Genomic DNA, 23,935 nt, shown 5'->3' with positions numbered 1-23,935 from the left:
ACTTAATTCAACCGCACAGCATAGAGCACTCCATATAGAAATATTTTCGTTTTGTAGTTTTATTTTTTCACGTAGGAATTTTTCAAAATTTAAGTAGTCCGGATTCCCATCACTGTTGGCCCCGAGCATTTCTGAAGTAATTTGAACTGCTCGATCAAACAATTGCAGCAGCACAAATAATAGACTTCATGTGAGGTTTTAAATTGCAGCATAGGAATGGCTGCGATTTGGTAAATTCACTGATTGCCACTTCCGGAAAAGATCCTAAAGAATAAGTACATTAATTATTGTCACATGTAATTAATATAATAAGTATAGGTCGACGATTTAAATTATGACGTCAACCGTTTTTTTATCTCGCGACGGAGACGCGAATAAACCTGGTAATTCGTATGTAGTCACCCACGTGTGATAAAAATAATAAACAGTAATTATAACAAATACGACTTAAAATAATAAATAATTATAAACAAAATAATAGCGTGTCTGAACCAGCTCCTCAGGTTAGAGTAGTCCACGAGTGTGCCAGCCCGTTTTTACAAAATGAACAATAGTATATGACGCACCCAGGGAGGAAAGTAGAACATTGCAACCTGCGTAATATTGTCACCCGAGCCGAAGGCGATCTTCGATTTGTTTAAACAAATAGAAAAAACGTCGAACATGGGATCCAGAGAAAAAGTCCCTGAGCGGGGTTGAGAGACGGAGCCTCAATTCAAATGTTTTTTTGTATAGCTTTTAAGAAATTGTAATTACTAAAATTGACATACATTAATGTTGTAATTACTATTTAAAATATCGTTATTTATTGATTGAGTTGTTCAAAATTGATATTTTAGGGTTCAAATAATAATAGGTTTATTTTTTGCTATAGTAGAGTATCAATTTTAGAAGAAATAGAACATTATTTTTTTTTTTTTTCAGAATTAACATTTATAGAATAGAATATAAATAATTAACATAAGTAATTAATAAGTTCATCATTAATAATTGATAATGAATAATATTGTAAATAATTATTCAACAATCTTAATTATAAACAAATAATATATTCATATATTCAGGCATTTATTATTGAGTTTAACAATTATTTTTATCATCATTAGTGTAATGATTATTAATTATTAAATTTTGTATTTTGCACTTCTTAAATTTTATAAATCCGGAGCAAAGAGTGACTGAGTGAATACTATCATTTCTTATTTCATTCTCATTTATACGTTTCTTAATACCTGTTATTGTTGTACGTATAAGTATTTTATTTTCAGAGGATAAATTTTGAATTTGTTGAAGTGGTTTTGTACTCGGATTTATTTTTCTGGAACACTCAGTTGACTTTATAAGGTTGTTAGAATTTTTTCGTAACATATTTGAATTCTCATTAGATTCAGGAGGTAATGAGTCTGCATTTTTATTGGTTATTGAAGCCAATGTTGAAATCGATGACTGATCGGAAATTCAAGCTGAAGGTAATTCGAATTATGGAGTTGATGGTGGATCTAATGTTGAAGTTACCGGTTAGTTGAATTTGGAAGTTGATGAAAGATCAGATGTAATTATTTTTTCAAATATTTTTTTTCTGTTGTTCAACGAATGCTTAATACAACCCTCTTCAAAAGTGCTTGATTTCCACCCTCCATGTTGTTTTATTTCAGTTGAACTTGCATCAGAGTTAGCCAATAAAGTTGCTGGTGAGCGACGAAAGCAGTGACCAGTATATTATTCAGGTACTTCTAAGTTTATACAGATGGCAATTATTTTTGGCACTTTAGAAATTTTATTTTTACCTGTAACTTGTCGTGTACACTTTCTTCTTTGGTATTAAAAAAAAATTATTTCTTCTCGATGTCGTTCGGCCTGAATAATACATATGTTTTAAAAATTTTTTTTTACTTAGTGTAAATATTTCAAAATCTATTTTTTACATAATCTTGTACTTTTAGTTCGCAAGCTGTAAATATGCACTCCTAGGCTCATCCAGATCGAAGTCCCAGTATAGAAGTAAACCTGAAATGGTTGACTGAACTCTATATATTTTCAGTATCCCTAACGGCTTGCAATTAATTAACTGGCAATTTACTTGCAACTGATCTGGCGATTAACTCGCAATTGAAAAGAAATTTCTGGTGATCTAATTGCATAACTAACGATCAACTCACGATTGAAAAAAATTCTGGCAATCAAGTCCGATCCATCTGCATACCTGCCGAAGCATGTACCACTCTGCCAAACCCTGGACTCCATAGTAATGATTAATTTGAAGGTCTATATATATTTATCATAGCTATCTCAATGCTCTTACCAATGCAAATGAAATTCATCGTGATAAATGGGCAATTTATAAATTTTTACTGTTTTTATATAGAGATGCAATAAAGAATGTTAAGGTTAGAGATTTTTTTATTTGAATCATAATCGATACTCAAACCACTTTCAATTGTCATGTACACGGAAAGAACAAGATTCGACTGGGTACAATGTCAGATTGTACTGAGCCCCATCTGTTGAAAAAAAAATTTTCAAACTGGAGCTGCTACAATCTACACTGTAGTGGCTACAATGTAGGTTTAAGTCAGTCCCATCTGAGATTGTACTCAGTTCCATCCGAGATTGGACTTCGTAAAATTGATAGGACCTATTTGGATCTAATATTTATTTAGTTACCATGCGACATTTAACTGATTGGGATGTTAGGTAGGACGCAATAACATCTTGCATTTAAAAATTCATAAACCTTAAAGTTTGATTAATTTCAGGCGAAGTTACTATTAAACCATGCCACCAGTTATGAATGCAATTATTTAAAATAATATAATTCGTATATAAACATTAAGTATCTTTGGTTCACGATTTATTTAGTTATAAATTAGTAAATTAATATTTAATAATTATTGTCATGATATAAATAACATTCGTATATTTATTAATCGGATCCGGTTAACGTCCCCCCTTAGTCGTCACTCGATTAAATTTTTCAGTTAATAGTGTCTTCTGGGGAGGGAATACCAGTATCCTCACATAGCGTCTATACTTAAAATAGGTAAGGGATCGGCTTTCGTAAAACGGAGGTGGACTTCGGTCCCGTTACATTTATTAATTAATACTGAAATGGTGCAACTTATTTGCCACGTGAAGATGATACGAGAAAAATTACATGTTTACAAATTTATTTCCTTCAATAAATCTCCATATAATTCACTTAACTCATCATCATCATTTATTACGTTACTTTTGAATTAATAATATTTCGACTTATATATCTGAGGAAGCCACGATTCTCAGTGGCTGAGACCCACCAACTAGCTTCCAACGTTGACAATTACTTAACTACACGACAGTTACAGGAACAAAAATATAGCTTCTGTGAAGGCTTACCTGTGTTGTCACTGACCCAATGTATTTGATTCACCACGTGGAATATTTATATAATACTTAATTGAAAATAAAGGAATTTATCTTGTGTAGAATAAATCTCTCAACACGCGGTTAAAACGACGGATAACTTTGTTACAAAATTACTAATTAAACGAGCACTTGGTCCACGGAAATAACATTTTTAAAAAATATATCAACAATGGCAACAATGCTTCAAAATATAATCGATACTTCATCTTGAAAGATTCCACAAATTTACTACGATTTTTCTATTGTCACGAGAAAATGTGACCACTAACTATAATGGCGGCCTAGAGAAGACGGAGTTTTCCCCTCCCCGCAAATTTCGAGGGTCAATCACTTTCCACAATAGTGATTTATGGTTTTAGCAACATCTATGATCTTACGTCGATACAGGTTATCGACCGCTTGATTGATAACTTTGCCTTACACTAGGAGACAGTCTGTACAGTCTCACATGGTATCGCTCCGAATATCTAGCTGCGTATACTCCTTAATTGATGGTAAAAAAGGAGGCCAACCGCACGTCACTAATTGGCAGGTTGATTATAGTCCCTCTAGGGCCGTAAACACATCACATGGGCTTTCGTTAGAGAAATATCCACACGAATATTTCTCTTGTTGACTACGGGCCCTCTGACAACCTGTAACAAAGAAAAGTGATTTTTTGGACAGCCACGCAGATAGTTTAAATAATAAATGTAAACAAAAATGACAGGTAACATACGTATCATTTGTTTAATAGTAGTTTCAGACCATTGATTGTATTTACGCAAATGACAGATCTGACGTGGTTATTGAATTTTATAAAATTGAGTGTTAATAATGAATGCTATTTATAATTTCTGCTTAAATTATGAATTGTCATCCTCAATCAAATCCTCAATTTACGTTTACGCTAATAATTGATCACACGATCGGCCTTAAATGAACTCAGCTCCGACTGGTTGCTGACATTTAAGCCTAAAGTTCTAATGAAGGTTATCGTGAAAAATAAAGTATTAGACACAAGATGAAACACGATGTCGGAATGCCGCTTATGTCAGACCTCTTCTGCGAGTCGGACAGTTAACTTTACCCTGGTCTGAAATCCTGAAATCGATTTGTTCCATCCTGTATCACACAATATACTATTATATCATTTGCATTGAAACTGCAAGTTTCAATGTCTGCTTCACTAGTTGTTATGTCCAATAAATTTTTTTTGTTAATTTATTTTATTTCATAAATAAATTTACGAAACTCTCCTTTTACAAAAGCACGCGAAAACGCAGCGTCAGTTTCACCTTCACTTATGTGTATAAAAGTAGCGTGACGATTTTTGCAATAACGATTGACGAATAACTAAAAACCTGTCGTCATTTTCCACCAATGACAATAATTAAATTACTACTATCAAAGTTATTAAATAGCCTGAGCACCATAGCTCAGGCTCTTAGTTGTTGATCACATTTTCAGATCTCGAGTTCTACGGTCCGCGTAAAACGATGCCGTGGTTGTTGATCAGATCTTAAAATTTCGAGTCCTACAATCCGCGTAAACATCATCGATAGCCCATAATCTTATTGAAAAATCTGTCCTTGACATAGCAATAAGTAACCGTCCTCAATAAAAGGTACTAGGCCGATAGTTCCTTATATTCTTTATAAGTTGCAATCCATTGTAACAGTTTTAGTGTAAAAGTGCTGTTCAGTTAAAAAATATTGTAATTGAAAAGTTAAATAAAAAGACAAGAGATCATAATTTTAACCTAGTGAGTTCATTCGAAAATAGTACAGAAGATTCTATCATATTACCCCAGCCGCGCCCATTCAACCGAATCTTTCAGGAAGAGGCCGGGTGAGCCGCAAAGTCCTGGAGGGATACAGCCTGCCATGCTAGTAGAAAGGCTCATCTCAAGGTAAGTGAAAGACATTTTAAATATCTTTTCTCTCTATCATTTCATTTATAAATGCAACGTAACCAAGGTCAGAGGCATTTGGGTTCATTCTCTTCAAAAAAACCACTATAAATAATAAAAATAGGAAGAAAAATTCTTCCTCGTATTCTTTATTGTTGTCCACAACCTGCATATCGCTTATCAAAATTTTCTATCGCTACCAAGGGGAGAAATTCCGCATAATCAATTTTAATCAAAGCGGTGGACATAACATAGTCGAAACCAGTTAATTCGAGACCAATGCAATTTAATGAGGAAAAACCTTGACATTTAAAGCAGGCTTGATTTTTGGAAATCAGACTGAAAATAACGATTTTCCGACTGTTAACAAAATTTTCATTCAATCACCATGGCCTTTACATAATTAGGCTTGTCGCTCGAACTTGGTCACTGGCCTAATGTGGGCTTGAATCTTAGTCTTAGCCGAAAATATCAGTCCTGTGAGATTTAGCCTGCTGTCGATCTTATGAAAATCCTCAAGTCTCAATGTACCACTCCTAACAGTTTATAGTTGCTAATGATTCCGTTAGTTTCAAGTGGCTTTGAATGACAAAACAACGAAATTTCCATTTCCTTAGTAGGGACTTAAAAATAAGGCTTACATTTTTTTTACTAGTGGATTTTTTTTCATGGGTATTTTATTCACAGAAATTCCATCAATGTTTATTTGTCGCGGGTATTTTTAAGTGCAGCTATTGTGTTGTCTAGTTATGTGAGTTATCAGTTTTCTATATATATTTATATATAAATATAAATCTGTTTAAACGATTACGCTTATACATTCTTGAATATGGCTATAAAAATAGTTGAATCGTTTCCTAAAACTCTAAAACCTCGACCATTTTTGTCGTTATAAAAAATACAGTTTTATTGCATCGTAAATTGATTAAAATAAACTATTTAAACGAAATTTTAATTAAATAATCAAAGAGAGGTGGCATTAAAAGTCACCTGACTCCAAATCTATCATACACTTTATGAAATAAATATGTTGACATTGCTTGCTACCATTTAATTGTGTTATCACTATTAATCTGTGACATTGACTGAACTACAGAATAATTGAATTGAAAGTTTTTTATTTTCCACTAAACTAGTCTCTTCAGAATATAAGATCTTTGTAATCGATTGGTGAGTATATTTAAATAATTATTAATCAACGACGTCAATAAATAAGCCCAGGTAAACGTCTCAAACGCTCATGTTTCAATAAAATAAATTATTAATTTTATTTTTTAAAGAAAAAATTTTGTAAGAAACATCTAGAAATTCGTCGTTTTGTTATTTTCAATTTAGTTAATTGGGTGACAGTTTGCAAGTCAATTTGTCACGATGGTATAATAAAAATAACCAATCTGAGTGACGGCTGGCCCTGCGGGCCAGCCCTAAAACTTCCCACTGGTTTTGAACTCCTTAAGTTCGAGACCATTATGGTGAATACATTTTCCCCAATATCCAAATGAACGATCAGTTGATGTCTCACCTACTGACATTACTTAACCTCGAAATTACTGCAATAGTTTGTTGGACAATTTAAATGACTCCAACTTGCTATCAATTTAAAAGTAATTTTTGTTCTTCGATTTCCTAGCAACTTAGCGACAAATTTCTGTGTTGACTTGTCTTTTGATTATATCAGTGGATTGATCTCAACTCGTCGTTTAAGTTGTATTCATATTGTAGTCACAAATTTAAAAGTCAAAAGTTGGCAGCAACATGTCCAATTGGAGAAAATTTCTGCTGATCAAATCTGGTTATCTTTGTATATATGTATGAGGCTCGTTAAATCCATAGCTTTCTTCTTAACTGACAGTTGTGACATTCACTATAATATTAATAATATCTTTATGTGTATATGATTACTGCGACTATTATAACCTAGTAAAATTTTAAGGAACTCTGACGTAAGTGTGTCGTCAGTCTTCAGCAAGCCTGCATAATCAGTCTCGGATAAGTCTGAGGTATTCATTAGCTCAGATTTTCTGCCAAATCGCTTAAGATACCTGAACATGGTTGCCCTCTGTCACTTACCGAACCATCTAATCGGTTTGAGATAGTAAATGCAGTGTCGCCCACTTGATCTATATGAATAAAATGATAGAGGTCTGCAGTTGTGCGCGCATCACGGAAAAACTACTTGATAGATTTTTATTTCAGTTTTCTAAGGTTTATTTCTTAAACATTTGGGCCATATATAAAAAAAATTATTGCGGTATCTTTATTAAATATAAAGTTATTGAAAGTTTAAGAAACAATGATTTCTATAAGCGCTAAGTGTTCAGTGATGTATTTCCTTGCCATGGAGAAGTGGGGCGTACGGTGTAGTGCACATGCGTAGGAGAGGAAAAGTCTCTTTTACCTTTGCCTCATGATAAAGTTAGGGCCGACTGTTATAGGGATTTACTCGCCGGAATATTAACGATTGTCTCTATCCCGCGGTTTTACCACTTGCAACTTTTTTTTTACATAGAAAAGTGCCAGAGAAAAAAAATATTTATTGATGTTCTAATGGTAAATCCTACGATATTATCAATTATCGGGACAAATTATAGAGTCGTCTAACATTACGAAATGCCCAGCAAATATAATTTTATCGAGCAATAATACTATTAATTAGTAGCCCTCTAATTTAAATGAGAGCCACTGTCTGCTATAGGTATGCGTTTGAACATGGAGTAACCTGGAGATAAACAACTTCAATATCGTAAAAAATTCTGCAGCACTTCTGACCAATTACTATGATTTGGTATGAACATTGCATAAAAATTGCTGCACACTTTTTCTAAAGATTTCCGTAAGTCTTTAAGAAGAATCTTCAACAAGACTTGATGAAATAAGATACTTGCTAAAGGGCATTCGCAAAGTGGCTTGCATAACACAACGCTACTAGAATACAACGCATTTATGAAAGTATTTATCTGAAAACTGAATGTCTAACACAAACTGCTGAAGAAGTTTTACTTCTTCCATGAGCTCGTATGAGTGAAGCTCACATATTTATCGTTTTGATAATTACGCTTTCTATAATCTATATAAAATATCAATTAATCATTTCTGACAACTTCAGCTATTTCAGGGAAAAAATTCTTGAAATCAAATATCATTTTACCTAAAAGAGCATACACCAAAATGAATATTCAAAAATCGGCGTCGATATTTATGATCATCGTCGCATTCACTGAAAGTTGTGTTCCTCTTTTCTACCCAAATACCGTTGAAGAACACAATATTATAAATTTATCACGGTGGACCGTAATCGTACGTCAACGTACAATGTCGAGATTTATATTCAACGATAGTGAGTTTTCATGTTAACATATCTGAAAAACTTATTTTATGTGCTTTAGTAATAAGTGATTATTTACAGCTTTACAGTACGGTTCTATTATTCATTTTCAAGCCGTTCTTACATTGAATACAACATTTATGAACATGTACAATTTAATTTCATTCATCTATTTTCCATTCAAAACCGTCAATGAAAATTGTTAATTTGCAATTTCAAATTAAATTTTAGGCCTCACGCAAACTTTACTTGCACTAGTAGTTGTCAAGTATTGAAAACAAGCAAGAATTTAGACAATTGTCACAATAGACATGTTATCAAAGTTATTGACGTACGTCGCAAGGCAGTTACTCAGTATATAGACTACAATAATTTTGTTATATTGATTCTTGAGTCACCTTTTCTAAGTGAAAAGGTTAATGTAATCAATTTAGCAAAGAGTGATGATTTAATAATTGCCAATGACAATTGTTATTTTTATGGTTTAACAGCATCTGTGAAAGAACCTCGTTCACTTACAATTGATAAATGTAAGTAACGTATATTTTCAATTAATCATTTTGAATAACGCTTTTAATGCTTAACGACTTTACAATATGATACTAAATTACTGTATAAAATAAACCATACAACCATTTCAAAAATTTGTAAATTGATCACATCTAGAAGAAAAAAATTAAATCCAGCAGAAGTGCTATAGGGAGACAAAGGATGAAACAAATCGATTTCAGACCAGAATGAAGTTGGCTGCCCGAGCCGACATCATCCGCTTTCTGAAATCGTGTTACATCCTGCGTCACACACGACATTTTCCACGATTACCTGGATTGAAACTTTAAGACCAACGGTGTAATCAACTATTAGCGTGAGTGAAAACTGTGATTTTCGATTTATGATCAAGCAGAAAATATCAACACTATTTATCATTTACACTTATTTTTATAAAACTTCATCACGAAATCAGAATCTAGATTTACATCTATAAAATTAACGGTCCGAAATTAATGCGAAACAAATGACGAGTATCAGAATTGGAACTGCAAATGCATTTAGTCAGTGGGCAGAATCAATATTTTTGTATCCCAAGGTACAAATAGTATGATACACACTAAGGGTGGAAACTAGAACATTCCAACCCACGTGTATAATTGTCTACCCGAGTCAAAGCGTGGGTGGCAACTACGTGGATTGAAACGTCCTACCTTTCTTCGTAGTGTGTATGCTATCTTTCATTAGATCTGCACCTGAAAGTTAAAGTTATTGCCTCAGATTGAGGGAGGAATTCCGCACGTGCTTATCTTAATCATTTGTTTTCTCATGAGAGGAACAAACTTCTTTTTTCCTTCTGCCCTTACGGAAAAACTAATGAATAGTTATGAACATTATTGAAAATTCATTAGTGTTAATAAGTGTTTTATTAGAGATCGTTAGTGACCATTAGTATTCTGATTAGTGAATCTCACAACACTATTGGAAGTTATTAGTGTTGTTTTAGTGTTCATTAGTCGGAGTATCAATGGATCTTGTAGCACTATTGGCAGTGATTCGTGTTGAATAGCGTTTTATTAGTGATCATTAGTAGTCTGATTAGTGAATCTTACAATATTACTGGGAATGATAACACTAAACACATTAATGACACTAAACCATTAGTGCGCGAAAGTCTAAATCATTAGTGTTTCTCATTAGTGCTAATTAGTTTTTTCTGTAAGGATGAACAGAGCAGGAATTCAAACTTTCAGCACAGGTATGATGAAAACACATCATTTCCCGTCCGCTTACTAAAGGCATTCGAAATATAGCGTTTGCTAATATTTATTTGAGGCATGGGACTGGAAGTAACTTGTATTTGGCTGGCTGCAAAAGCACTGAAATTTAAAGTTTCGGTGCTGGTATCATGGAAAAAATATTAGTAAACCCTAATAACTATTAATCTGGATGATTAGTCATCATTGCAGACAATATCATATAATTTTGAGAGCTTTGTTAATTCTTGTAGTTAGAGATCATCAATGGTTTTTCAAAACGACAGTTACCAATCATGACCGTTCAGATTATGATGTAGAAATTAAGAATGTCGACTATTAGTACTTTTTGACATTTTTTAATGTAAATTGTTGCGAAATGAGCGAATGCTATGTGGGATTCTGGTGTAGGTGTAGTTAATTTAATAATTAAATTATTGTAAGTTATCCTATTAGGGCTTGTGGGGGATCTTAGTGGGAAAATTCACCGTGAAAATAAAAAAATTATTATCATGTTTCCTGATTAGATTCTGTATGGGATCAAAGTAGGAAAACCCAACGTAAAAATAAACAAAAACTATTGTCATTTTTCCCCTTTGGGTTTTGAATAGGATCAAAGTGGGAAAACCCAACGTGAAAATAAAAAATCATAGTCTTTTTTTCTCAATGGGTTCTGTGTGGGATCTAAGTAGGAAAACCTAACGTGAAAATAAAAAAAACTATCATCATTTTTACTCATTGGGTTTTGTATAGGAACTGAGTGGGAAAACCCGACTTAAAAAAAATTATGTAGTCAGTTTTTCCTCATTGGGTTTCATGTGGGACTATAAAGAGAAAACCCAATTTGAAAAAAAAATTATTGTGTTCACCTTATTTACGATTTTACATGGAGATTGATTGCAAAAAATATCTGGATAGAATGATCCAAAATTTCAGTGAAATTAGAAGTTGTATAATCAATTTCGTATGTAAGTATATGTTCACTTGATTTCAAGTGTAGCTGCTTTAATTTTTATCGATACTCTTCGAATATCATAAAAAGGAAGATTCAACGTATTTGAGTCCCCGAAAACTCAGTATTTCCTTAAATACCCCGTTTCGCCCCCCTATATATATACAAAGAGTACGTCGATCATTGCATCACGGATTTTTTATATCTTCATCATTTATTCTTCGGTGACATAATAAATATACTATTTACACCTACGCGATCACATACGTGGGTCAGTGCAATGAAGAGCATCAAAGACTTTGAACCAGAAGGATGCAGGTTTGAGCCCAGGAGTCACGGGAATTTTGGCATTAGTTAAATTCATGTAAATTTACTCTAAGTAATGTTCCTAGTAAATTAAATCACTTCGGATCAAATTGAAATTTTCTTTCCCAATTTAAGATTTTGTTTAATAGGGATGTGCTAGTAGGATCTCTAGGGAATTTCCCTATTGGGGCATAGCTGGGGCTGCCCAATAAGAACCCCATAAATCTTTACGTTACATCCCCGTGTGCGGCCCCTATTGGGCAACCCCATAAGGACCCAATAGGTCTCACATAAAAATTTCTAGTCGGGCTATCAATTATTTTTAGTTCTAATTCAATTTAAACCTAAGTTATGTAGCTTGAAGTTTACCTCATTTAACGAGGGCACAAAAAAAAACTAAAATTTTTTAAGTGTGTCTTAATATTTATATTAATTTAGATTTGACTGCAGCTCCATATAAGTTCGAGATTATAAATGGAAAATTTAGAAACTTAACTCACGTTGTTGATGCTAATGAACACATCAACGTCAGCATAATTTTATTAATGGTAAGAATACTATTACTTTATTTAATATACTTAATATATGATGATGTATTATAGCACATCACATATCACGTGGACTAGGTGGGTCTTTGTACGGAAAGCACAATGTTTTTAGCACAAGTAGTAAGTGCACATGGGTGAGTGTCAGCGAGTGGATACTAGATATTGGATACGAGTGTTAAGAACATTGTGTTGAACGGATAATGACTTAGCTCACGCGTTATGCACTATACTGTACTAAACTAATGTCTAGTTTTTGCAAATTATTATATCCGAGAAGTTAACCTTAAATCAGGTAGCGTTATATATGACACTAGGTGTGATAATCAGCCATGTGTTAAGTAAAATCTTTAACAATTTATTGTTTTCTTACAGAAAAATTTATATGCAAATCCAGTGATATGTCAAGATCAGTTTGATCCAAGGCGTCATTCCCATATTGGATTCTTAAATATTCATGTCAAAAATTTAACGTTCGAACCATTTGAATTGCAGCTGAATGAATCATTTATATTAATATCTCAACAAGAGAAGATATATAAAGAAATAAATGATTATTTCAATGCAACTCAAAACAAGATTCTTTGAAATAATACTGCTATAATAGATTATGAGGTAAAGAATGAGACAAAATGATGTTAGGCTACGGTGAAGTTTTCTAGCAGCTCATGGAGTACAATAGCGTCTTTTATCTCGTGCTACTCATTATACTTTTCAAAATTACCGACACTAAAAATTTGACTTTTGCTGTCTTCAGCAGATGATCTTGAAATAAAAAAACTCCTTGAACTTTCTTCATAATAATTTATAAATAGCAGTTTTTTAAGACCTAGTTATATAAATTTTGTTAGACAATTTTTATTCAACTTAAATGGATTCGAAAAATGGGTGCGCAGCGAAATTATTTATAAACCTACAAATCAATGCATATTTTATGTCATAACTAGCTTTTCAGATTAAATACCAATAAAATAAAATCAGTTTTAATAAATGTTATCATGGTTATTTGAATACTCTTTTAATTTCTACTGACTATACATGAATTCAAGAATACTCGTTTCCATATTTAGCGATTCAAATTTATTTACTAAAATTTGCTATTGTTTAAATATTCATTATTTATCTTCTGTAAGTTTTCAAGTTCCCGATCTAAGCCCGTAGGTTTCAAAGATGCTTTCATTGAATTGAGCATCTTTGCCATATTTTCAGCCATTGAAACCAGAGAGTTAGAATAGTCGCTCGCCACCCTAGAAGCTTCTGTTGTTGTCGTTATATAATCATATACTGTGGTGGCTTTTTTATTGGTGGCATACTTCTTAACATACTCCTCTATATTAGTGGCCATTTTATCACCAAGTTCATGCATACTTCTGTATTCGTCAGTAGAGTCGAAAGGATATTCAGTTGAACGGTAACTTAAACCTGATGAGTAGTCGTGTTCATTATCGTCGTAGTGTCTATGGTGGTTAGAATTTCTAGGCCCAGAATCTCCATCAGATCCAACATGAGAGATTCCAAATTCAGATAAATCGGAAGGTCTGAATGGATCCGATGATCCTAATGAATGTGAAGATCCAGAGAATCCTGAATAATCTGAAAAATATTTGAGAATAATTCGAACTGAAGTATACACCTACGAAAAATATCGAAAAATGTTATGTATAACCTGATAAAGGAGATGATCCTGAGTCGATTGATCCTGAATTTGATGAGCCAGAATGACCGTGACCAACGGAATGGCTGTGCCCACCACCATGGCTGTGACCACCAGAATGGCCATGACCTCCATGCCCTTTTCCTTCAGAAATGGTAGCTGAAATTATATCACTACACTGAGAGAGAAGTGCATGGTTGTGGTAACAAGAAAGAGATGAGTATGAAAAAATAGTAGTCTTAACTAATATTCATAGTTTCTTGTACTATATCATAGTGTCCGAACCAATTTGAAAGTAGTAATATCAATTAAGCATTACTGACATTTTTTGGTTTGTTATGGTAGCTATATAATATTATTTCTCAGAACTTATAGTTCAACAATAATAATAGAAACACTTTTTTAGTTCACTCCTACAAAGAGAGAATATACCAGTGACTGTTTTAATTTGTTTCTCATCCAATAGATCCTATAACTACTTTTAATAGTCAATGCAACTACTCTGATAATGTAGTCACCGTTTTTCACTACGCATAAATAGTTTCTCTAACTAATTATAGGGTGATCGATTAGACTGTAAAACGTTACTTCAATTAACATTAAAATGGTAATTTATACGATTATTATTAAATAATTCGCCTTATGAATTAACTATTGTTAAAAGTTTGAAGACAAACGTATAGTTGAGAACACTAAGATCAAATTTTTATATTGCAATACACAGGATTAAGCGATCATAATTTTTACATATTTAAGAGAATCTTTGTATTTTTTGACCGTTTCAGGTTGGCCTCAGTGAAATAGTAATTTAATTCGAAAAATAACAAATATTATTAGATTTTATTCTCCGTGTTGCACATGTCGTATCGAAATTAATTATTTACATTAGACGATTGTCATGTATAAAGGAAAAAATTATCATATTATCCACACTGAACCGTTTCGAGGATATAGAGTCAATATTTTTTACAAAATTTTATAATATGCCAATGTCGAAAAGGTAGCAAAAAAAGTTTACAAATATTTCTGTTGAGATTGTTAGTTTTCTATTTTGACTACAATGTCTAATATGAGCTTCTATTTATGACCGAAGATAAACACCATAAGAACAGACAACGGACTAAAGTTTGTTAAGAAACGACTAGAAGATAAACTGTTCAACTAAGGCATAAAGCATCAAAAGACAGTCGCATACACTCCTCAGCAAAATGGGAAAGCAGAGAGAAAGAACAGAACAGTAGTTGAGGCAGCAAGGACAATGCTAGCTAATGGTGACCTGCCCAAGTCATTATGGGCAGAGTCAGTCAACACTGCATACGTGCTAAACAGAACAGGCATAAGTACAGAAAAAAAAGACACCATATCAACTCTGGTTCAAAGAAGAAGCAAGTCTGACTCAGTTCAAAATCTTCGGTACAAAAGTAATGATCCACATACCAAAAGAAAAAAGAACAAAATGGGACAGAAATGCTGATCAAGGAATAATGGTTGGTTGGTTGGCTACAGCAACACGGTCAAAGGATACAGAGTCTGGTTCCCAGGAATGAAAAAGATAGAATCATTACGAGGTATCCAATTCCTGAATGAATCCACAAACAATGAAGCTGTTATAAACTTCACTAGTGCAGAAGAAGATCAGTCAAAGCTAGAGGATCAATGCGATCAGGAAGACCAACAAAAGCAAGAAAATCATCAATATCAAGAAGATCAGGAAAAATATGAAGATGCCACAGATACAAATGAGCCAGAAGACTCGTCAGATTGAGACAAAACGCTGAAAGAAAACGGCTCAGGTGATGAGGAATCAAATGAAAGTCTAGTGACTGATGACGAAGACGAGTGTAGTGCACCAGAGTGCATCAAGCCGAAGGCAAACATAATAGACTAGGTCCAGTGTGACCAATGCCAAAGCTGGTACCACCCAATGCATAGAAATTCAGCTCAAAGATGTAAAAAATCAGGAATATATCTGCGGAAGATGTGCAAATACAGATGCCAGAATACTTGTAAGTGAAGAACCAACGAACTTCACACAAGCCCAGAAGGGTGAAGACCATCAGAGCTGGAAGAAAGCCATGCAGGGAAAGATGGAAGCTTTACAACAAAATAATACTTGGATCCTGTTGGATCGACCAGATGGAGCAAACGTACTGACTAACCGCTGGGTATTCAAGAGGAAACTCAAAGCTGATGGAACCATGGAAAGGTTTAAAGCAAGATTGGTGGCAAAGGGATGCCAACAGCAAGCCGGGATCGATTACGGGGAAACTTTCAGTCCCGTCGTCAAGTACGACTCTGTAAGATCCGTTCTTGCACTAGCAGCGTCAAACAACATGTATGTTGAACAGTTCGATGTCAAGACGGCCTTTTTACATGGAGACTTAATCGAGTGAGTGTACATGGAGCAAGCTGAAGGATTTAATGACGGCAGTGGGAGAGTATGTAAGCTGAAAAAAAGACTATATGGTCTGAAACAGAGCCTCAAGTGCTGGAACAGGCAGATCATTAAAATCTTCAAGGAATCAACTGGAACCAACGGACGCTGATTCATGCGTATTCAGATCACCCGGAAGTGTAAAAGAATGCTTAATTCTGACACTACATGTTGATGACGGCCTAAGTGCTTATAAGAAAAAGGTCAAGAAGTTCATTAATTGACTGGGACAAATATTAGAGACCACAGTATCATTACCAAGTATGTATTTAGGAATACATTTGACAAGATTAGAAGATGGTTCATTCCTTGTAGACCAGAAAATGTATAGTGAACAATTATTAACGAAATCAGCATACCAGCAGATACCTATCAAGATCTCTATGCCGCAAATGAAGAGAAAGGAAATATATTATCTGAAAAAGTTCCCTATCGAGAAGCCCTGGGAGGATTATTATTCCTAGCAACTGTGACGTGACCAGACATTGCCTTTGCAGTGAATCGCGTAAGTCAATTCTGCGAAAATCCACAGAAAATTCACTGGGAAGCCATCAAGAGGATATTTAAATATCTTAAAGGCACCACAGCAGGTGACAACAGAGCATCAGCAGGTGAAAACAGAGTATCAGGATACTCAGACGCTGACTACGCTAAGGATCCGAACTCAAGATGAAGTTTGACTGGATACTTACTAAAGCAGGGAAGCTCACCGGTGGCATGGGGTACAAGAAAGCAGAAGTCAGTGACGCTCTCCACTTCGGAGTCCGAATTTATAGCTGCGTGTCACACAACAACAAGTTTAATATGGTTAAGCCGACTGGTTAATCAGCTAACTGAAAAAAAAGTTACACCGAGGCTTCACATCGACAACATGAGTGCTATCACCTGGATTAAAAACGGAGAGTTCCAAGCAAGATCAAAGCATATTGATATCAAGGACAAGTTTATTATGGAAAGATATCAAGCTAAAGAACTCCATGTAAAGCACGAACCTTCAAAGACCCAGCTAGCAAACATTTTGACCAAGCCGCTGAGCAAGCAGCGCTTTGAGACTCTAAGACAAGAGATTAGAGTCATGAAAAAAAATAGAGCTCAATAATTAATGAGTGATTAAAGTATTACTAATGATTTAGATTTTTTTTTGTTTTAAGTTTTGTTTAAGGTCGATGGCCAGCAGTCAAATCAACCAAAGGAAGACGAACCTGGTCACTACCTGTGCAATTACAAAAGAAGAAAACATTAAGATTAATAATTTTTTTTCTGTCAGTTTCATCCCACATACAAATATAAAAAACTAAAGTGGGAGTGTTGAGATTGTTAGTTTTCTATTTTGACTACAATGTCTAATATGAGCTTCTATTTATGACCGCTAGGGGGCAGCTACTATTGTATTATGTTTATTATGTTACCCTTATCTATCTCCAAATGGCTATATAATAAAGCACATGTTAATATAAATTAAATCAACGTTTATTACTAACATCAATATTATCCTTTAGTAATTAATCACAATTTCCTCGAAAGTATTGCTAAAAAATAAATTTAAATTAAGTAAAAGAAACATATGTTACAAATATTCCATAAACGTTCTTTATTTTTTAATTATTTTGAATATTTTATTTAGAAATATTTTTGAATTCTCAAGAATGCTACCAGGGGAATAGGAATTTTTTTTTACAGTAGCCCCGTTTCGAAATTCGATTCATAGATATTCAGATCTTTGACATTGTGTTTAGTTTTATTGAATAGAAAATATTCAAAGCAAGGATAAAATACTAATGGAACATGAAAAATAAAATAATAACAAGTTACAATTAGATCATCATAAAAGGTCAATACTGCCAACCACCATACGTATACTTGCGTCACTTGTTTACCGCATCGCAATGTTATGAGTTCCTGAACGTAAAATGAAATTACTATCTATACGAAATTGTTTTCTAAGATAACTTCCATACAGACTGTTCGATTGTATTGGAAATGACTGCAATCACATAAGGTTATCAAAACTTATAGATAAGGAAAGTATCTGTTTCGTCAGCCGAAATCATTATCAAATGTTTATTATTCAAATTACTTTATTTTATAGTTTTATTTTTCAATCATAATAGATTATTGCGCTTCCTGATGAGTCCAAAAAAATTTGTCAAAAATATTATAAAAGGCAGCTAACTTTATTTTGGTCTCAGTCCAATAAATTTACCAGATCAATCAATACACAGTGTCGACGAAAAGCTTCTGGACACAATTATTGTTTATTTTTAAACTAAAATAATTCATTTGAACGTGTAATTTAATCGATAACCAATGATGCTGTTTTAGATCGAAAAGTGTTTATGTTCATATCGTTGACTTGACTTCACCCCCCCCCCCCAACCCCCGAATTCTTATCGATTAGTCGAATAAAATCATTGGGATATCATTAAATCCTAATTTTTCTGAAGATCTTTGGGGAGCCTTTCTGTTTAATCATTAAAGAGTTTTCCATCGATGGTTTATTGATAGGAAGAGACTCCAGCAAGATGAAATACAATAAATGAGGAATTTGATTATTTCGTTCTTAGAATTTTATCTGTAACTTTACTAGAATTAAATTAATAAATTTGCCTCAATAATGAGTTTCATAAAAAATTTTTTTAACAATGGTTCACTTTGCCCAAAAACTTTCTATTGACAGTATATTTGCTTGGTAGGCAAGGAAGACACAAGTAACTATTTTAGTAAAATTTTTACGTGTTTAAGTCAATAAAACTTGTAAATCTTTCAACAGAATCATTAAACATTAAAGTTATTCGATCCATAAATTATTTTTCTATTAAATATGTGACAATTTTGAAAAGACGGCTCAATTGATGATCAATTCCAATCACAAGAAAAATTAATTTTGATTAGTAAAAGACATTTTTTGCTTTCTGAATATCAAAAGGTTTGAGTATCGATCTACGAGTTCGAAAAAGTAGGGAGTGTTATATTCTAAAATTTTAATTAAATGTAATTCATTGTTAACTGTTTAATTCAACAAATTACATAGAAACTTACTTGATATGATTAGTAGAACCACTAAACTAATAAAAAATTTATGATCCATTATTAAAAAATCAAACGTAATAGTTATTTCAAGAAATTGATAGTTTAACGACACAACGTGAAGTCTGGAAGTATGAATAGAACTAAAACTAGAACGATAATCACCAGTATATTTATGACGCTTTGATATGAAACATCGCAGATGGGAGTTTTATTATTTCTAAGCGTTTATTTGAATTACGAGAAGGTCATTGTCACTCATTGAAGTATCAAGAAGTCTACTCATTGACACGTATTGCGTTCCATATCAAAAAATTTCACGTTGGATTGCATGAGATTGCATGGGAGCCTGTAGGAGTCCATGTAGGAAAGTATGGATTTATGCAAAAATCTATAGATATAAATATGGGAAATCTCCATAAGGAATTATAAGTGCCTGTATTCTCACAGGGGAATCCATGTAGAAAACCACGTGTATCTGAAATCCCACGTAAGAAATCTGTATAGAAAACTATGAGTACCTGGATTCTCATGTACGAACTTCATATAGGAAACTATGTATCTGTGTGCTCACATAGGAACTTAGGTATATGGATCTCTTTGTGGGAAATTTACAGAAAAATCGGAGTTTATCCATAGTGAATATATAAGAATTAATGGATAATATAATAGTGTATGAATTTACATAAAAATCTAAATAGGAACCTCTGAGCAGCTGAGTTCCCATATAGGAAATCCACATAGGAAATCGTGAATACCTGGATTCCCATATAGTAACCTGGATGTATGGATTTCTTTGTGAGTAGTTCAAATAGGAATCTGGGTTCCTACATGAGAATAAAAGTAATGCAACTGAACACATCCTGTGGAAGCAACAGGATTAAAAAATTTTTGCTTCGAAATTTGAATTTTTTTTCAAAATTTGAATTTTTTGACAAATTATAAATTTTTGCAAATTTTGAACCTTTACTATATTGACAAGAAAAATGGTACACGAATGAGCTCTAAGAGCTTAAAAACATTAGTATAAATACATTTTCGAGCTCGACAATACCTTTGCTTCCCTTTTTTATAAGCTTTTCAAGCTCAAAAGGGTTGCGGTCTATGTTAAAGTTTAAAAATTTAGAATCCAAAATAACGAATGAATGAGCGTTTTTTATATATTTATTTACACTTATGTTCAATAATTAGCTCAAAAATAAGTATTTACGTGATTCGTTGTATTTAAATCGTGTAAGTATATCGTGATACCAGCGAACATGACGATTTTTGAGCAATCACTTCCAATGACTTATATAAACAAGAACATTTTAGTTTTGAGTAATTATGTTATTCGATAGAAAAAGTAGATATAGATTTTGCATTTATTATTCCATCGACGATATCTCTTGAACTGATTATCTGATTGGGACGTTTTTGGCAGCAGTCAAATGCTCTTATCAGCTGACTAGATTTTGGAATTGATCAATTCGATAGTTTTCAAAATATCCACGAACAACGAAAAAGAAAAGATTTTTATCCATTCTTTCGTCGACGATATCTCTCGGACGGATTATCCGATTGAGACGGCTGAGGTGGCAATCGGCGCGTTTTATTAAGGTCTAGAGCTGATCAGATTTTGAAATTGATCGATCCAACAGTTTTCAAAATATAAAAAAAAAAAAGCGAAAAAAAATTTTTTTTTTTTTCGTATTTCTTAAATATCTCAGAGTCTATTCAACTAAATGATCTAAAATTTACTGAAAATCCAAGTTCAGAAGGTATCTTTCAATTGCCGCGAGGAACATCTAAATCGGTTCATTCATTAAAAAGATATAAGAGGTTTACATCCACACACACACCCACACATACATACAGACAGACATCGCTCTGAAAATGTCAGAATAGCATCTTAGCGCCTTTAAACGTCGAGATACGATGAAAACCCGATTTTTGAAAATCGAGGTGAAACCAAAAACTTCCCCAATTTTTTTGAAAATCGCCGATTTTCTCAGCGGGAAGTTAAAAAAAAGTTATTGGTTTTGGTCCGACTTATTTTATTTTAAACAGTGTTTGTTTTATGGATAACTTGTAATGTACTCGATGGATTGATTCCGAAATCTAATCAGCTCTAAGACTTTATTGGCCGCGTTCAAGAGAACCGTTGTCAAAAGAATTGCAAAAAAAAGGTTTTTTCCAATAAAATTAAAATTGTTGAGCTAATGGATGAAAGTTTTTGTTTGAATGTATAACAGTGCGTTTTGATTTTCGATTCGAAAATTGAGCGTGAATATTTAAGATCATCCTACGGCCAACTATTATGATAATTGGATGTTAATCGACACACTCCAGTCACCCGGGGCTATGACAGAGGCCCCCTGGATCGGATTCTACTTGAATTTAGACGTCAGTGGGGTAGTGCCACGTTGCCAAATTTTACCTATAAAAGGGCCAGCAAGCACTTGCATGAAGACTTAGGCCCTGGCTACCACATAGAGTGAACAACAGGATAGTGGACTGATGACGCATGGTGAGGTCTCTACCCTACAACCAGAGCTCAAGACAATTTAGATGAACCGGCCTAACGATAAGTTTTATCTAGACATCACTCCCAGTGACAAGTTTTACTTAATTCATAGTATATATGGTATATATACTTAGTCAATTCGCTTACCTTTCGACTTTCGCCAGCAGCCACCAGAATTCGTGGGTTGAACTCTGGCTTAGGTTGGCCTCTAACAAATTTTTATTTTACCGGGACAAAGCGATGGGCTAGGATTCTTGCAAATCAATGACATGCACTTATTCAAACACGGCACCGTATGTAAAAACTTATCAACTTACCTCACGGCTTATGACTTATAAATTATTTTCTTATTGATGGTCGATTTATTATTCGGAATTCGATTAATAATACCTTTATGAAACTATTCAAGAATCTTACTAGTATAATAGGATATGAATAGAATGAAAGGTAGATATAGTTAAGGAATTAATTACAACAGTGGAAATTTACAGCCAATTATAATAAGATTCAGTTACGTACAATAAACGTTGTCCACGAAATTCAACATAGGAATAGTCCTGGTATAAACGCTGGATATTCAGGTATCCACGTGGAAAAATGCAACTTTAGCACAGTGAATTTACTATTTTTCTTGATGATTATTTATAGCACAAGTATATCACCGATAACGCATAATAATACTTAATTAGACTAAAATTTATTTATGAAATTCAATAATTATGACAATAAAACATAATTAATCACTGCGAACAAGAAATTACGAGAATTGAACGAGTTAGTTCGAGTTTGAACGAGAAGGAGCTTGTACGAGACTACAAGCCATCGCTCTGCATCATCAGATCTGTCGCTGTGCTTATCATCACGCCGAGTATTCATCAACACCCGAGTTACGCATACAGTCCACTTCGAAAAGCTACAAATCTGAGTTCACTCCACATTCATTATAATCAAGCAACAATACAATTTATTATTAAACTCGAATAAATTTATAAAACAAATATTTTTAGTTCTCACCCAAACAACAATTTATTAAGAAAGTTAAAGATAATAAAATTACGCTTTAAATTTATATCGCAGCGGACTATTAAAATAACTTTTATATTATAAATATACAATTTTCTTATAGTTATTTGCAAATGTCACACGTGTAAAGATTAAAAAATATCAAATCCGAAATTTTTTGGAAGGCCCACTTTGTCCCTAATTTTCGATTTTTCAATTTTAATAGACGCAACATACTGAAGTGATAATAAGTATCAAGGGTCTACAAAGAAGTAAACGCGTAAAAAAAATGAATGATATTATAATTATTTTCCTTAAGGGGCTCACTCTGCCCTCCTCTCCCCTACTTGGTCTCCTTCCACGTACAATTTATTTTAATGCTTAGTTGCTACAAATTTGTTTCAAATTAACTGAATTGAAGTTACTTTTATATTGTAGAATGGGTATTTGGTTAAATAAATAAAATATTTTCCGTTAAGATAATGTATCACCAAAATCTTCTACTCAATAAGCCACCAGGTCCTTTCCTTTTATAATTGACGAGTTAGACATTTTACGGGAACGAGATAAGTCCCCCCGAGCTCGGGAGATTAATTGATTTAAGTGATTATAAGTAACCTTAGGCCAGGACAAGAGCTAGCCCAGCGACTTGACCACCGGTTATAAACGACAGTGGTTTAGAAACTGCGTCAAATGCCTTTTTGAGAGTCAAAATTGGTTCAATATTTCTAAAGATATTGTTGATATAAAATAAAAAAAAAAGAGCCATCCGGCCTAACCCGGAATGGAGAGGTAGATTTCTCATTTAGATACAAAAATTTGGTGAACTTCATAAAAAATAAAGTACTGAATTAAAAATACGATACGGTAGTGTAAACAATTTTAAATGTTATTTCTAATAACTTCGAAACGATATGGCATAAAATAAATTATTTAATAAATAATAAAAAACGATGATTATTATATCAAATAAGATACTTATCTAAAGCTACAACATGAATTTCAAGGAATTGAGGTATGCCATATCATTTCAAAGTTATTAGAAGGGTCAGCTGCAAAAATAAGCTTTTTTAATTTATTGTGAAATTTTCGATATCATCAAATTGTTAGACAAGATCCTTAAAAAAACAAGTATTACAGTGA

At 33.3% G+C, this 23,935-nt stretch overlaps 2 protein-coding genes across 3 annotated transcripts; one reads left to right on the top strand and one right to left on the bottom strand.

Moving 5' to 3' along the window:
* The first annotated feature begins 7,969 nt into the window (after window positions 1-7,969).
* LOC130677605 (uncharacterized) lies at window positions 7,970-13,619 on the top strand. Its single transcript, XM_057484448.1, has 5 exons — window positions 7,970-8,633; window positions 8,703-8,769; window positions 8,853-9,151; window positions 12,063-12,172; window positions 12,545-13,619. Exons 1-5 carry the CDS (start codon window positions 8,465-8,467, stop codon window positions 12,755-12,757), a joined length of 858 nt encoding a protein of 285 aa, XP_057340431.1. The 5' UTR covers window positions 7,970-8,464; the 3' UTR covers window positions 12,758-13,619.
* Window positions 12,735-22,600, bottom strand: LOC130677607 (putative ZDHHC-type palmitoyltransferase 5). 2 transcript variants are annotated; one of them, XM_057484450.1, is made up of 3 exons: window positions 22,310-22,600; window positions 13,836-13,982; window positions 12,735-13,762 (listed from the first exon to the last, which is right to left on the bottom strand). In XM_057484450.1, the coding sequence occupies exons 1-3, from the start codon at window positions 22,335-22,337 to the stop codon at window positions 13,257-13,259; spliced, it is 681 nt and encodes a 226-aa protein (XP_057340433.1). In that variant the 5' UTR covers window positions 22,338-22,600; the 3' UTR covers window positions 12,735-13,256. The 2 variants fall into 2 exon arrangements, with proteins under 2 accessions (XP_057340433.1, XP_057340432.1); XM_057484449.1 differs by lacking the exon at window positions 22,310-22,600 and adding an exon at window positions 19,297-19,456.
* Window positions 22,601-23,935: the final 1,335 nt, after the last annotated feature.

Source organism: Microplitis mediator, chromosome 11 (assembly GCF_029852145.1).
Source record: "Microplitis mediator isolate UGA2020A chromosome 11, iyMicMedi2.1, whole genome shotgun sequence".
NCBI lineage: Eukaryota > Metazoa > Arthropoda > Insecta > Hymenoptera > Braconidae > Microplitis > Microplitis mediator.
This window is presented reverse-complemented; position numbering and strand designations above follow the sequence as displayed.